At 43.3% G+C, this 13989-nt stretch overlaps 1 protein-coding gene across 1 annotated transcript in view; it reads right to left on the bottom strand.

Annotated features, from left to right (window-relative positions):
* The window catches only part of LOC126424581 (organic solute transporter alpha-like protein), a 143616-nt gene that overhangs the window by 10114 nt on the left and 119513 nt on the right, over nucleotides 1–13989 (bottom strand). The window contains exons 3-4 of the mRNA XM_050087323.1: nucleotides 13741–13982; nucleotides 494–590 (exon numbers count right to left, since the gene is read on the bottom strand). Of these exons, the coding sequence (XP_049943280.1) occupies nucleotides 494–590; nucleotides 13741–13982 (339 nt within the window). The remainder of the gene's footprint in view (nucleotides 1–493; nucleotides 591–13740; nucleotides 13983–13989) is intronic.

A 13989-nucleotide genomic window follows, 5' to 3' on the forward strand; every position in this document is an offset into this window, starting at 1 on the left:
TTGTAAATTTTCCTCATGTCAGCACGTTGTAGGTGTCGCCACCGGCGCCAACCATGTGTCAATGCTCTGAAAAGCTAATCATTTGCATATCACAGCATCTTCTTGCTGTGGTTAAATTTCGCGTCTGTAGCACGTCATCTTCGTGGTGCACCAATTTTAATGGCCAGTGGTGTAGTAAATCTGGCATGTGATTGGAAGACATATATAGCAGCCTTCACGAACTGAGATAGCGAGGCTTTCAGCCACGGCAAGAAAGATGACAATCGAAGGCTGTCTTCTTCGATTCCTCAACGACTGGAATAGTGCCTTTTGATTCACACGCTTGATTATGGACACTATTCCCAAATCGAATGTAAGTTTAATCATTTGATACCCGTTATACAAAGAACATCTCCAGAAAGTCTGATGAATATCGGACTGGTGCATCGTGGTGTAACACTCATTTCCATCAGTGTGCTCGAACTCCCAGTAGGTATTGAAGAGCTCTGCTCACCTTGTCCTCAGCAACCATGACGAAAATGATGACGTACAGCAGCCACTGCACCAAGGGCAGCTGGAACACCAGCAGACGTAGTCGCGACACACTTTTCCTGAAACAGAATGACGATCAGGTGACATTTGCTGTTCTCCATCGGTCAGCAGCAAACAAGTAGAGTAGCGCTCGAAAGTTTTCGATCACCTATCATAACGAAGGATTTGTGTTTAAAGAAGGGATTTCGTTTTGAATATTCCATCACGTCCCCATTCTGATAACAAACCGAGCATAAACATATAAAGACTAAGCGCCCCTGTTCTGTATTTCAAAAAAATGTTATGTGTCTGAATTCCGTAATGATCGCCATTCAAAGATAAGGGAAATTAGAGCTCGTACTGAGGCGTTCAGACAGTCGTTTTTCCCTCGCGCGATCCGCGAGCGGAACAGAGCGGGGAAAATATGACTTTGGCGCGAATGGTGCCCTCCACCACACACCGCTCGATGTAGCTAGAGACAGGTTTCCCGCGGCATCCAATATACGGCCTTTGTAAGACTGGCGGGAATTTTAAATCAAACACTGGTCGTTTTTATAATCATTTCGACTATATGACAGCTGAATTTTGGAGGAAAGTTTTCGAAGAAAAAAGTGTGTCTTATAGTACGTAAAATATGGTATTAAAACAAAGACTCTGGTAAATTACATTATCTGATCAACAGTATCCGGACACCTATTAGTGGATGTGAATACCCTTTACGTTTATGGTTGCTTGCATTCCGCTGGGATTACTTTCAGTGAGGCGTCTCAGTGTCTGTGGAGCTAATTCTCCCTCGAGAAGGTAGTGATGTGGGACACTGGAATGAAGTCGACGTTCTAACCCGATCCAAACGTGTTCCATTGGGCTGAGGTCGGAGCTCTGGCCAGGACAGTTCGTTTCAGGAATGTTACTGATCATAAGCCATTGCCTCAAAGATGGTGCCTTATGATACAGTCATCGTCTCTGAGCTGCTCCTCAGTTGCATGCATCAACATCTACATGGACATTCTGCAAATCACATTAAACTGCCTGGCAGAGGGTTCCTCGAACCACCTTCACAATTCTCTATTATTGTAATCTCGTATAGCGTGCGGAAAGAACGATCACCTATATCTTTCCGTACGAGCTCCGATTTCCCTTATTTTATCATGGTGATAGTTTCTCCCTATGTAGGTCGGTGTCAACAAAATATTTTCGCATTCGGAGGAGAAAGTTGGTGATTGGAATTTCATGAGAAGGTTCCGTCGCAACGAAAAACGCCTTTGTTTTAATGATGTCGAGCCCAAACCCTGTATAATTTCAGTGACACTCTCCCATATTTCGCGATAATACAAAACGTGCTGCCCTTCTTTGAACTTTTTCGATGTACTCCGCCAGTCCTACCTGGTAAGGATCCCACACCGCGCATCAGTATTCTGAGAGGACGGACAAGCGTACTGTAGGCAGTCTCCTTAGTAGATCTGATACATTTTCTAAGCGTCCTGCCAATAAAACGCAGTCTTTGGTTAGCCTTCCCCGCAACGTTTTCTGTGTGTTCCTTCCAATTTAACATGTTCGTAATTGTAATTCCTAGGTATTTAGTTGAATTACGGCCTTTAGATTTGACTGATTTATAGTGTAACGTTCGTAATTGTAATTCCTAGGTATTTAGTTGAATTACGGCCTTTGGATTTGACTGATTTACAGTGTAACCGAACTTCAACTGATTCCTTTTAGCACTTACTTGAATGACCTCACGCTTTTCGTTATTTAGGATCAACTGCAAATTTTCGCACCATTCAGATATCTTTTCGCAATCGTTTTGCAATTTGTTTTGATCTTCTGATGACTTTATTAGTCGATAAACGACAGCGTCATCTACAAACAACCTAAGACGGCTGCTCAGATTGTCTCCCAAATCGTTTGTATAGATAAGGAACAGCAAAGGGCCTATAACACTTCCTTGGGAAACGCCAGAAATCACTCCTGTGTTACTCCATGACTTTCCGTCAATTACTACGAACTGTGACCTCTCTGACCGGATATCACGAATCCAGTCACATAACTGAGACGATATTCCATAAGCACGCAATTTCACTACAAGCAGCTTGTGTGGTACAGTGTCAAAAGACTTCCGGAAATCCAGAAATACGGAATCGATCTGAAATCCCTTATCAATAGCACTCAACACTTCATGCGAATAAAGAGCTAGTTGTGTTTCACAAGAACGATGTTTTCTAAACCCATTTTGACTGTGTGTCAATAGTCCGTTTTCTTCGAGGTAATTCGTAACTTTCGCAGACAGTATATGTTCCAGAATCCTGCCGCATATCGACGTTAACGATATGGGCCTGTAATTAAGTGGATTACTTCTACTACCATTCTTGAATATTGGCGTGAGCTGTGCAAGATCCAGTCTTTGTGTAGGGATCTTTCGTGGAGCGAACAGTTGTATATGATTGTTAAGTATGGAGCTAATGCATCAGCATACTCCGAAAGGAACCTAATTGGTATACAGTCTGGACCAGAAGACTTACTTTTGTTAAGTGATTTAAGATGCTTCATTACTCCGAGGATATTTACTTCTGAGTTACTCATGCTGGCAGCTGTTCTTGATCCAAATTCTGGAATATTTACTTCGTCTTCTTTTGTGAAGGCGTTTCTGAAGGCTGTGTTTAATATCTCTGCTTTGGCAGCACTGTCTTCGATAGTATCTCCATTCCTATCGCACAAAAAAGGCATTGATTGTTTCTTGCCGCTAACATACTTCACATACGAACAGAATCTTTTAGGGTTTCCTGCCAGGTTACGAGACAAAGTTTATTTGTGGAAGCTGTTATAAACACCTCGCATTGAAGTCCGCACTAAATTTCTAGCTTCTGTAAAAAATCGCCAATCTTGGGGATTTTGCATCTGTTTAAATTTGGCGTGTTTGTTTCGTTGTTTCTGCAACAGTGTTCTGACCCGTTTTGTGTACCAAGGAGGATCAGCTCTGTCGTTTGTTAATTTATTTGGTATACATCTCTCAATTGCTGCCGATACTATCTTTGAATTCAAGCCACATCTGGTCTACACTTATATTATTAATTTGGAATGAGTGGAGATTGTCTCTCAGGAAAGCGTCGAGTGAATTTTTATCTGCTTTTTTGAATAGGTATATTTTTCGCTTATTTTTGGAGGATCTGTGGATTCCAATATTCAGTCTCGCTACGACAACCCTGTGTTCACTAATCCCTGTATCCGTTTTGATGCTCGTTGTCAACTCAGGATTATTTGTTGCTAAGAGGTCAAGTGTGTTTTCCCAATCGTTTACTATTCGCGTGGTCTCATGTAACTGCTCGAAATAATTTTCAGAGAATTCATTTAGCACAATTTCGGATAATGTTTTATGCGTACCTCCGGAATGAAACATGTATTTTCGCCAACAGATCGAGGGTAAATTTAAGTCACCACCAACTATAATCGTATGATTCGGGTACGTGTTTGAAATGAAACTCAAGTTTTCTTTGAACCTTTCAGCAACTGTATCATCTGGCTAATAATGGAAGCAAGGCTAAAGAAAAATAAAGACACTTTCATAGGATTTGTCGACCTGGAAAAAGCGTTCGACAATATAAAATGGTGCAAGCTGTTCGAGATTCTGAAAAAAGTAGGGGTAAGCTATAGGGAGAGACGGGTCATATACAATATGTACAACAACCAAGAGGGAATAATAAGAGTGGACGATCGAGAACGAAGTGCTCGTATTAAGAAGGGTGTAAGACAAGGCTGTAGCCTTTCGCCCCTACTCTTCAATCTGTACATCGAGGAAGCAATGATGGAAATAAAAGAAAGGTTCAGGAGTGGAATTAAAATACAAGGTGAAAGGATATCAATGATACGATTCGCTGATGACATCGCTATCCTGAGTGAAAATGAAGAAGAATTAAATGATCTGCTGAACGGAATGAACAGTCTAATGAGTACACAGCATGGTTTGAGAGTAAATCGGAGAAAGACGAAGGTAATGAGAAGTAGTAGAAATGAGAACAGCGAGAAACTTAACATCAGGATTGATGGTCACGAAGTCAGTGAAGTTGAGGAATTCTGTTACCTAGGCAGTAAAATAACCAATGACGGACGGAGCAAGGAGGACATCAAAAGCAGACTCGCTGTGGCAAAAAAGGCATTTCTGGCCAAGAGAAATCTACTAATATCAAATACCGGCCTTAATTTGAGCAAGAAATTTCTGAGGATGTACGTCTGGAGTATAGCATTGTATGGTAGTGAAACATGGACTGTGGGAAAACCGGAACAGAAGAGAATCGAAGCATTTGAGATGTGGTGCTATAGACGAATGTTGAAAATTAGGTGGACTGATAAGGTAAGGTAAGAGGAGGTTCTACGCAGAATCGGAGAGGAAAGGAATATGTAGGAACAGGATGATAGGACATCTGCTAAGACATGAGGGAATGACTTCCATGGTACAAGAGGGAGCTGTAGAGGGCAAAAACTGTAGAGGAAGACAGAGAGTGGAATACGTCAAGCAAATAATTGAGGACGTAGATTGCAAGTGCTACTCTGAGATGAAGAGTTTAGCACAGGAAAGGAATTCGTGGCGGGCCGCATCAAACCAGTCAGTAGACTTTTGACGAAAAAAAAAATCATCTGGATTGGGGGGTCGGTAAAAGGATCCAATTATTATTTTATTCCGGTACATAGTACTGTAAAATATCGTGCTCTTGTTCCGCATTTAACCTTTGATTAAGTGCAATAACAGAACTGCATCCTAAATACGAGAGACACCCCTCCGCCGCAACACCACCCCCTTTATATTTCATTGCTGACGCCACACCTGATGGTAAGTAACGCTCTCCAGACATTCGCCAACCCAAACACCACCGTCGCATTGCTGCAGGGTGTAGCATTATTCATCACTCCAGATCACTCGTTTCCGGGCGTCCATTGTTCAGTGGCGTCGCTTACCATTGTAAATGTCGTGTGACTAGGGCCTCCCGTCGGGTAGACCGTTCGCCGGAAGCAAGTCCTTCGGTTGGACGCCACTTCGGCGATTTGCGCGCCGGTGGGGATGAAATGATGTTGATTAGGACAACACAGCACCCAGTCCCTGACTAGAGAAAATCTCCGACCCAGCCGGCAATCGAACCTGGGCCTTTACGATTGACATTCTGTCGCGCTGACCACTCAGCTACCGGGGGCGGATGTCACTTAACATTTCTTAGCATTGACTATAGAAATACCTGGCTTATGAGGGACAAGTCGACCGTCGTATCCTATTCTTTTTAATTCGGTATCATTGTGACAGTTTGGTTACTGGTAGCACATTGAAACTTAACGAGAGACGCTTTCTGCTCATTTCATGCGGTTTTAACAACTCCATTCTCCAATTCCCCATTGTCCCATTTGTCTGGTATCGGTTTAACTGTGGTTCCTCCTTCACATTTCCGTTTAATACGAGGTCTGTTCAAACAATTCGTAATTTCGAGCCTGTGTTTAATGTTTAACCGCCAGAAGTTTCATTGTTGTATGTCTGTTAGTTATTGTCCAGTGCTGTATTGAGTAGAACGTTGTAGAGTTGGGCAACACGATTCTTTTTCCCGATTCGATTCCTACGATTCTATCTCACAATGCGAATCGATTCCTACGATTCGTTCACGATTCTTTCACGATAGAGATGGGCAAATTGAAACACCTAACTGTTTCGAAACAAATGAAACAGTACAATGTAATGTTTCGATACTCTAATAAACCCACACATTTTATCATCTTGAATGTCTACTCTATAAGTATGTCCATATAAACACAAATGAGGTGCGAGAGCGCTATTCATATCGCAGAAAGCATGAAACTATCACCTAGGCGTCTTGGCAGTTTCGTATTTCCTGCAGCAAATGCGCTGCTTTTGTGTCATGTGACTTTCATACTTTTCAATTGGCTGAGGACAGCCATAGCCGAAGACAGAAGAACCACCACGAACAGAATTGGAGGTGGGGGCAAACTGCAGAAACAACGGATATGCTACTGGGATTCCCACATTCCGCTAGTATGGGTAATATACCCATCCTGCTAATTTCCATGCACACAAAGGGAATCATTGTGGATAATAGGCACAATGACTATGGACTCACAAATAACGCCAAATAATTCGAATAAATAACAAAATATAACAAAAAATTTTGTCTTTCAAGGTGTTTCGAACCGTAACTGTAAATTCACCATGCTTCCCAGCCCTTCCCGTTCACCATTACACTATCAGTGATATGTCAAACAGATTGCTTGCAATTATACCTACATTAAATTTATGTATATGTATAATAACTGTCACTCTACGCCTTTTTTTTATTCAAAATGTTCTAGGCTTACTTGCGTTTCTTAATATGATTACTCTACTTGAACAGAGAAATGTATGTTATAAAAAAAAGTGTAATTTAACTGAATGATTTCTACATATTTATTATTTTGAATGTGAATAGAATGCGTTGTTTTATTGTTTGGTTAATGTTTATAAAGCAAATGTTACGCCATTTCGGAATAGGACAGTCAGCTAGAAACGAAGCTTTATTTTCGGATACCTTAAGCTTCATGCTATTGCTTGTCAAAAAGATTTCGACACTCTTGAAAGTGTTTCACGAAGTGGTATGTTGTGTTTCAGTACCTGTGCCGAGCCCGAATCTCGTCCGACACAGGGCGGAATGAAACATCACTGTTTCGATACAATCAGTCCATTCCAAGCACAGGTGGACTGAAACAGCTTTATTTTGAAACAACGATACAGTTTCTGTGTCTGGCTCGAGATCGAATCTAGTCCGGATATCCGAGACAGGGGCGGAATGAAACACCACTGTTTCGAAACAGTGAACCACAGCCGTTCCGAAACACTGAAACAGTTCCACGTATCGATACACTGTATCGAAACATAGAAACAGTGGCCAAGTCTGTTTCACGATTCATTCTCGTCTGCGATGGCACGATTCTTACGGAATGCAAAAAGTTCTACATCTTAATCACAGATGGCAGGACATGTCTGAAATTGTCAGTTGGGTTAAATGGTTCAAATGGCTCTGAGTACTATGGGACTCAACTTCTGAGGTCATTAGTCCCCTAGAACTTAGAACTAGTTAAACCTAACTAACCTAAGGACATCACACACATCCATGCCTGAGGCAGGATTCGAACCTGCGACTGTAGTGGTCTCGCGGTTCCAGACTGCAGCGCCTAGAACCGCACGGCCACTTCGGCCGGCCAATTGGGTTAGAATCGAACTGTGTCATGATAAGATATGCCAGAAATAGTTCATTTATGAGTAAACATGCATATGACGTTACAAGTGTGATTCTCGATTTATACGTGTAATGCCTTAATTGATGAAAGGTCACGTTTGATTTGATTGCATCGATTGTTTTATTTCAATATGCCAGGAAAGAGGAGTCGATTTGTGCTAAAGGCGGTTCAAAATTACGTGGTATGCCAGTTTGGTTGTGTGGCTTGAACGTATCTAACCATAGACGTCTGTTTTATAGTAAAAAAACCTAGCAGTGAGGCAGACGTGGTTTGGCTCATATCATCCTCTGTTTTACTGTGCTAAGATGTCGAAGTCCACACCACCCTTGTAATTCATAACGCAGCTGACAGCCCTCCCACAAGGCAAATTTAGCTTAACTTTCATTTCCTCTAAATACAAAGCTTAGGTATTTTGCATTCAATTTGTCTGATAACTTGCCGCTGTCACTACTATTTACGTGAGAAAGCGACACCGGTAAGTGTCAGCTTGGTTTTCACGAGTAACATTACGGCCCACGAACTTCGTTTGTTCGTTCCGAGCTTCCTTTGTTCACACGCATCCTCCACTTGACTGCCATCTGGCGGTCGTAATCATTCGGCATGACTCGGCATGATTCGGAAGTTGCCTTCGAAGCATAGCGTACTAAGAGTCGATGAATCGTTGGAATCGTCACGACTCGGAAACACGTAATCAATCTTTTGAACGACGATTCGTCCATATCACGATTCGATTCTTTATTTAGAGTCATTCACGAATCGCCACAACTCTAGAACGCTGTGTCGCACAGTTTGTGAATTTCGAGATAGCAGAGTCAGAGGAACAACGCCTCTGCATTATATTTTGAGTGAAACTGAAGAACACCGTTACAGAGGCGCACCAAATGATGCAGAAAGCGTATGGTGACTATGTTTAAACCGTACTCGGTGTTACGAATGGTTCACATGGTTTAAAAATGGCAGCACGGAAGTTAAAGACGACCCTCGTCCAGGACGCTATTCGACGTCTACCGACGACGCTCATGTCCGAAACGTCAACGAAATTGTGCTTGCCAATAGAGGACTGACTGTCCGAGAGACTGCATAAAAATGCAACATTTCAGTTGGATCATGTAATGAAATCCTGCCACAGCATCTTGCGGCCAACTTCGTCCGACGGCTTTTGAGTCAAGACCAGAAGGATCCTCGCCTCGCAATCTGTGTAGTGCTTTTGTATCGCGAAAGTAAGAAAGAGATCTTCCTTAAGAGAATCGTAACTGGTGATGAGACGTGGGTTTACGGTTATGATGTTGAGACCAAGTTTCAGTCTTCACATTGTGTCTGGAAAGGTTCTCCACTATCAAAAGTATGGTGTCACCGCCAGACACCACACTTGCTAGGTGGTAGCCTTTAAATCGGCCGCGGTCCGTTAGTATACGTCGGACCCGCGTGTCGCCACTGCCAGTGATTGCAGACCGAGCGTCGCCACACGGCAGGTCTAGAGAGACTTCCTAGCACTCGTCCCAGTTGTACAGCCGACTTTGCTAGCGATGGTTCACTGACAAATTACGCTCTCATTTGCCGAGACGATAGTTAGCATAGCCTTCAGCTACGTCATTTGCTACGACCTAGCAAGGCACCATTACCAGTCACTATTGATGCTGTAAACATGTACTGTCACGAGCGATGTTCGCCAATTATGGATTAAAGTTTTCCAGCAGCTACGTGCTTTTTTTGCTAGTATAATTACTTTACCTGTTCCAGACCTCACGCCAGCCTGCGTGAGCTTAAACGCGTACCTTTCGGCTTCCTCCTAGTGGCTTGGCTGTCTTGCCAAGTCACAACAAAAAGAACCTCGTCATGTCAGGTCAAATATATGAGCCAAGCTGATAGTTTTCTTCGACTTTGAAGAATTATGTTGTTGTTGTTGTTGTTGTGGTCTTCAGTCCTGAGACTGGTTTGATGCAGCTCTCCATGCTACTCTATCCTGCGCAAGCTTCTTCATCTCCCAGTACCTACTGCAACCTACAACCTTCTGAATCTGTTTAGTGTATTCATTTCTTGGTCTCCCTCTACGATTTTTACCTTAGTTCATCATGAATTCGGGCCACAGGGGCCAACTGTTATAAAATTAATCAATAACATTCTCGATGGCAGTCGATGTTAACTTTTGACCAGTTTCGGATGTTTAATTACAGGCTATCATCAGAGTTTGCACTGTACTAACAAAAGTAAAAGTGAAACTTCCTGGCAGATTAAAACTGTGTGCCGAACCGAGACTCGAACTCGGGTCTAGTGCTAGTTCTGCAAGTTTTGCAGGAGAGCTTCTGCAAAGTTTGGAAGGTAGGAGACGAGATACTGGCAGAAGTAAAGCTGTGAGGACGGGGCGTGATTCGTGCTTGGGTAGCTCAGTTGGTAGAGCACTTGCCCGCGAAAGGCAAAGGTCTCGAGTTCGAGTCTCGGTCCCGCACACAGTTTTAATCTGCCAGGAAGTTTCATATCAGCGCACACTCCACTGCAGAGTGAAAATCTCATTCTGAAAAGTAAAAGTGCTATATTACACAGAGGAGCCAATGATGAAAAAGTATACTCTTACCGATGCATCGTTACCCATCTGGGTGAGGGCGATTGCACCCGATCCGCTGTGGATGCCTCAGTCACTGCAACTGGTGCTGATGCTTAAGCAGCCATGGTGTTCAAAAAGTCTCTCCGCAGTGCCGTATACAACGAAATGAAACTTAATGAAATACAAGTTATTAATTTATTGAACATTCATTTTTACTTACAAATTTTCGCATTAAATGTTGTTGAATACACAATTCAATTCGTCTAATCATGTTTCCAAACACAAGCTAAGACATTTCTTCTGTATCAGAAGCAGTGAACGTGGATATTGCAATTTTCAATTCACCGGTGGATTTTGGACGGTTTTTAAAGACAGTTGCTTTCGCTGCACCCCAGAAGAAAAAGTCAGGTGGTGTTAGGTCAGGCGATTGTGGAGGCCAAAGTCCCTGTGCAATTACGCGATCACCAAAACCATCAGCAAGCAGTGACATTGAAACGCGAGCTGTATGCGCGGTTGCAACATCTCGTTGAAAACAACATTTCAGTATTTCACTTAACAAAAGTTCTCCTATGAATGGGTATAGAATATCACTGCAGTATCGTTGTGCGTTTATTGTTTCGTTGAAAAATATGGGACCCACAATCCGACGTCTAGAAATTGCAATCCAAACTCCTATTTTCACAGAAGGAAGTAGTTCCTCATGAATACACAATGGATTTGCAGTACTCCACATACGAGAATTTTGCGACTTCGTGTACCCGGATAAATGAAACCACGTCTTATCAGTGAAAAACGTTTCATTAAGAATATCCCTTCCATTTTGTTGAACGAAATTTTTGAACCATTGACAATAATGCAGTCTCTTGCCATGATCAGTATTTTTCAGTTCTTGTACGACTGTCGCTTTGTATGGGAAAAGTTCTAATTTTTTCCTTAGAGTTGTGTGGGCCGTTCCGACACTAACATCGATTTCCTGAGCGAGTTTTTCTTACTGACTTGTTCGGACTCACGGACATTTTTTCGGAAATATCGACTAGTTTATCCTCAGACAAAACGCTAGGACGATCGCTTCTCGGTTCATCTGTCACTGAACCCGTACTTTGAGATTTGTTAATCAAATCTGGCACAGTTTCGCGATGTGGAAGTGTTGTCTCCGGGAAAACTGAGTTAAATGTTTGGGGCGAACTGAAACTGTGTATTTACCGCCAGCTTTGAACACTTGTTCGACTAAAAACATACGTTCTGCAATGGTTAGCATTATAACAGTGACGAAAACGAAACAAACGAACAAAGGAACTAAACTTAAAAAGTTCACGTCAACACGTAACGCACACACCAACGATACTACTGACGCTGGCTGAGATACGAGGGGGGACCCAAAAAAAACCGTATTGTTGTCATAAAAAATTTATTGATGAACCTTTTTACAAAATTACTTCAGCCACCTTCAAAATACTCTCCATTACAAGCGATGCACTTCTCAAGCCTCTTTTCCCACTGTCGGAAGCATGTTTGGAACTCTTCAAGTTTGATATTGTCCAGTGCCCTTTGCGAAGCTGTTTTTACCGCCTCCAGACACTCTGGGATGATGATGGCATTGAAACAGAGGATGACACGCGTAAAGCTGAAAAACTAAACACCTTTTTCCAAAGCTGTTTCACAGAGGAAGACCGCACTGCAGTTCCTTCTCTAAATCCTCGCACAAAGGAAAAAATGGCTGACATCGAAAGAAGTGTCCAAGGAATAGAAAAGCAACGGGAATCACTCAACAGAGGAAAGTCCACTGGACCTGAAAGAATACCAATTCGATTCTACACAGAGTAAGCGAAAGAAATTGCCCCCCTTCTAACAACCGTGTACGGCAAGTCTCTAGAGGAACGGAAGGTTCCAAATGATTGGAAAAGAGCACAGGTAGTCCCAGTCTTCAAGAAGGGTCGTCGAGGAGACGCGCAAAACTATAGACCTATATCTCTGACGTCGATCTGTTGTAGAATGTCGGAACATGTTTTTTGCTGGCGTATCATGTCGTTTCTGGAAACCCAGAATCTACTCTGTAGTAATCAACATGGACTCCGGAAACAGCGATCGTGTAAGAGCCAACTCGCTTTATTAGATACAGGCTCCCAGGTAGATGCTATTTTCCTTGGCTTCCGGAAGGCGATCGATACAGTTCTGCACTGTCGCCTAATAAACAAAGTATGAGCCTACGGAATATCAGACCAGCTGTGTGACTGGACTGAAGAGTTTTTTGCAAACAGAACACAGCATGTTGTTCTCAATGGAGAGACGTCTACAGACCTTAAAGTAACCTCTGGCGTGCCACGGGGGAGTGTTATGCGACCATTGCTTCTCACAATATATATATATATATCCTAGTAGATGGTGTCGGAAGTTCCATGCGGCTTTTTGCGGATGATGCTGTAGTATACAGAGAAGTTGCAGCATTAGAAAATGCAGGAAGGTCTGCAGCGGATAGGCACTTGGTGCAGGAAGTGGCAACTGACCCTTAACATAGACAAATGTAATGTATTGCGAATACATAGAAAGAAGGATCCTTTATTGTATGATTGTATGATAATAGAACAAACACTGGTAGCAGTTACTTCTGTAAAATATCTGGGAGTACGCGTGCAGAACGATTTGAAGTGGAATGATCATATAAAATTAATTGTTCATAAGGCGGGTATCAGGTTGAGATTCATTGGGATAGTCCTTAGAAAATGTAGTCCATCAACAAAGGAGGTGGCTTACAAAACACTCGTTCGATCTGCACTTGAGTATTGCTCATCAGTGTGGGATCCGTACCAGATCGGGTTGACGGAGGAGATAGAGAAGATCCAAAGAAGAGCCGCGCGTTTCGTCACAGGGTTATTTGGTAACCGTGATAGCGTTACGGAGATGTTTAGTAAACTCAGGTGGCAGACTCTGCAAGAGAGGCGCTCTGCATCGCGGTGTAGCTTGCTGTCCAGGTTTCGAGAGGGTGCGTTTCTGGATGAGGAATCGAATATACTGCTTTCTCCTACTTATACCTCCCGAGGAGATCACGAATGTAAAATTAGAGAGATTCGAGCGCGCACGGAGGCTTTCCGGCAGTCGTTCTTCCCGCGAACCATACGCGACTGGAACAGAAAAGGGAGCTAATGACAGTGGCACGTAAAGTGCCCTCCGTCACACACCGTCGGATGGCTTGCGGAGTATAAATATAGTCGATTTGGGCAGCTTTAGAACGGCTGACATTTACCTGATGGATTTCTTGCTCACTTAGCATCCAATGACAAGTCGACATTCAAAGTCACTGAGCTCTCCTAACCCACCCTTCCTCCTGCTACTGCAACTCTACTGATCCCCCCTACTCTAATGGCATCTAGCGGCCAATTCCGCATTAGGTATGGGTGCCCGATACAGATAGTGCATCCCTGTGCACTCACCTGGTGACGGGGATGGGTTTGCAGCAGTAGCGGCAGCACGGGAAACAGCAGCAGGGCCCCGTGACTGGCTGTATGGTGGCTGTGGACAGCCGCACGGACAACTCCTCCTCGCCGCCCAAGTAGGCCACCAACAGCGAGAACATCTGGTACAGGCACACCACGAACATGCCCTGCGTCACCACCTGCACCAGGAAGTGCGCGCGGGGCACCAGCACTGCCAGGTACGTGATTGTGGCCGACACCTGCAAC

This window comes from Schistocerca serialis, chromosome 10 (genome assembly GCF_023864345.2).
Source record: "Schistocerca serialis cubense isolate TAMUIC-IGC-003099 chromosome 10, iqSchSeri2.2, whole genome shotgun sequence".
NCBI lineage: Eukaryota > Metazoa > Arthropoda > Insecta > Orthoptera > Acrididae > Schistocerca > Schistocerca serialis.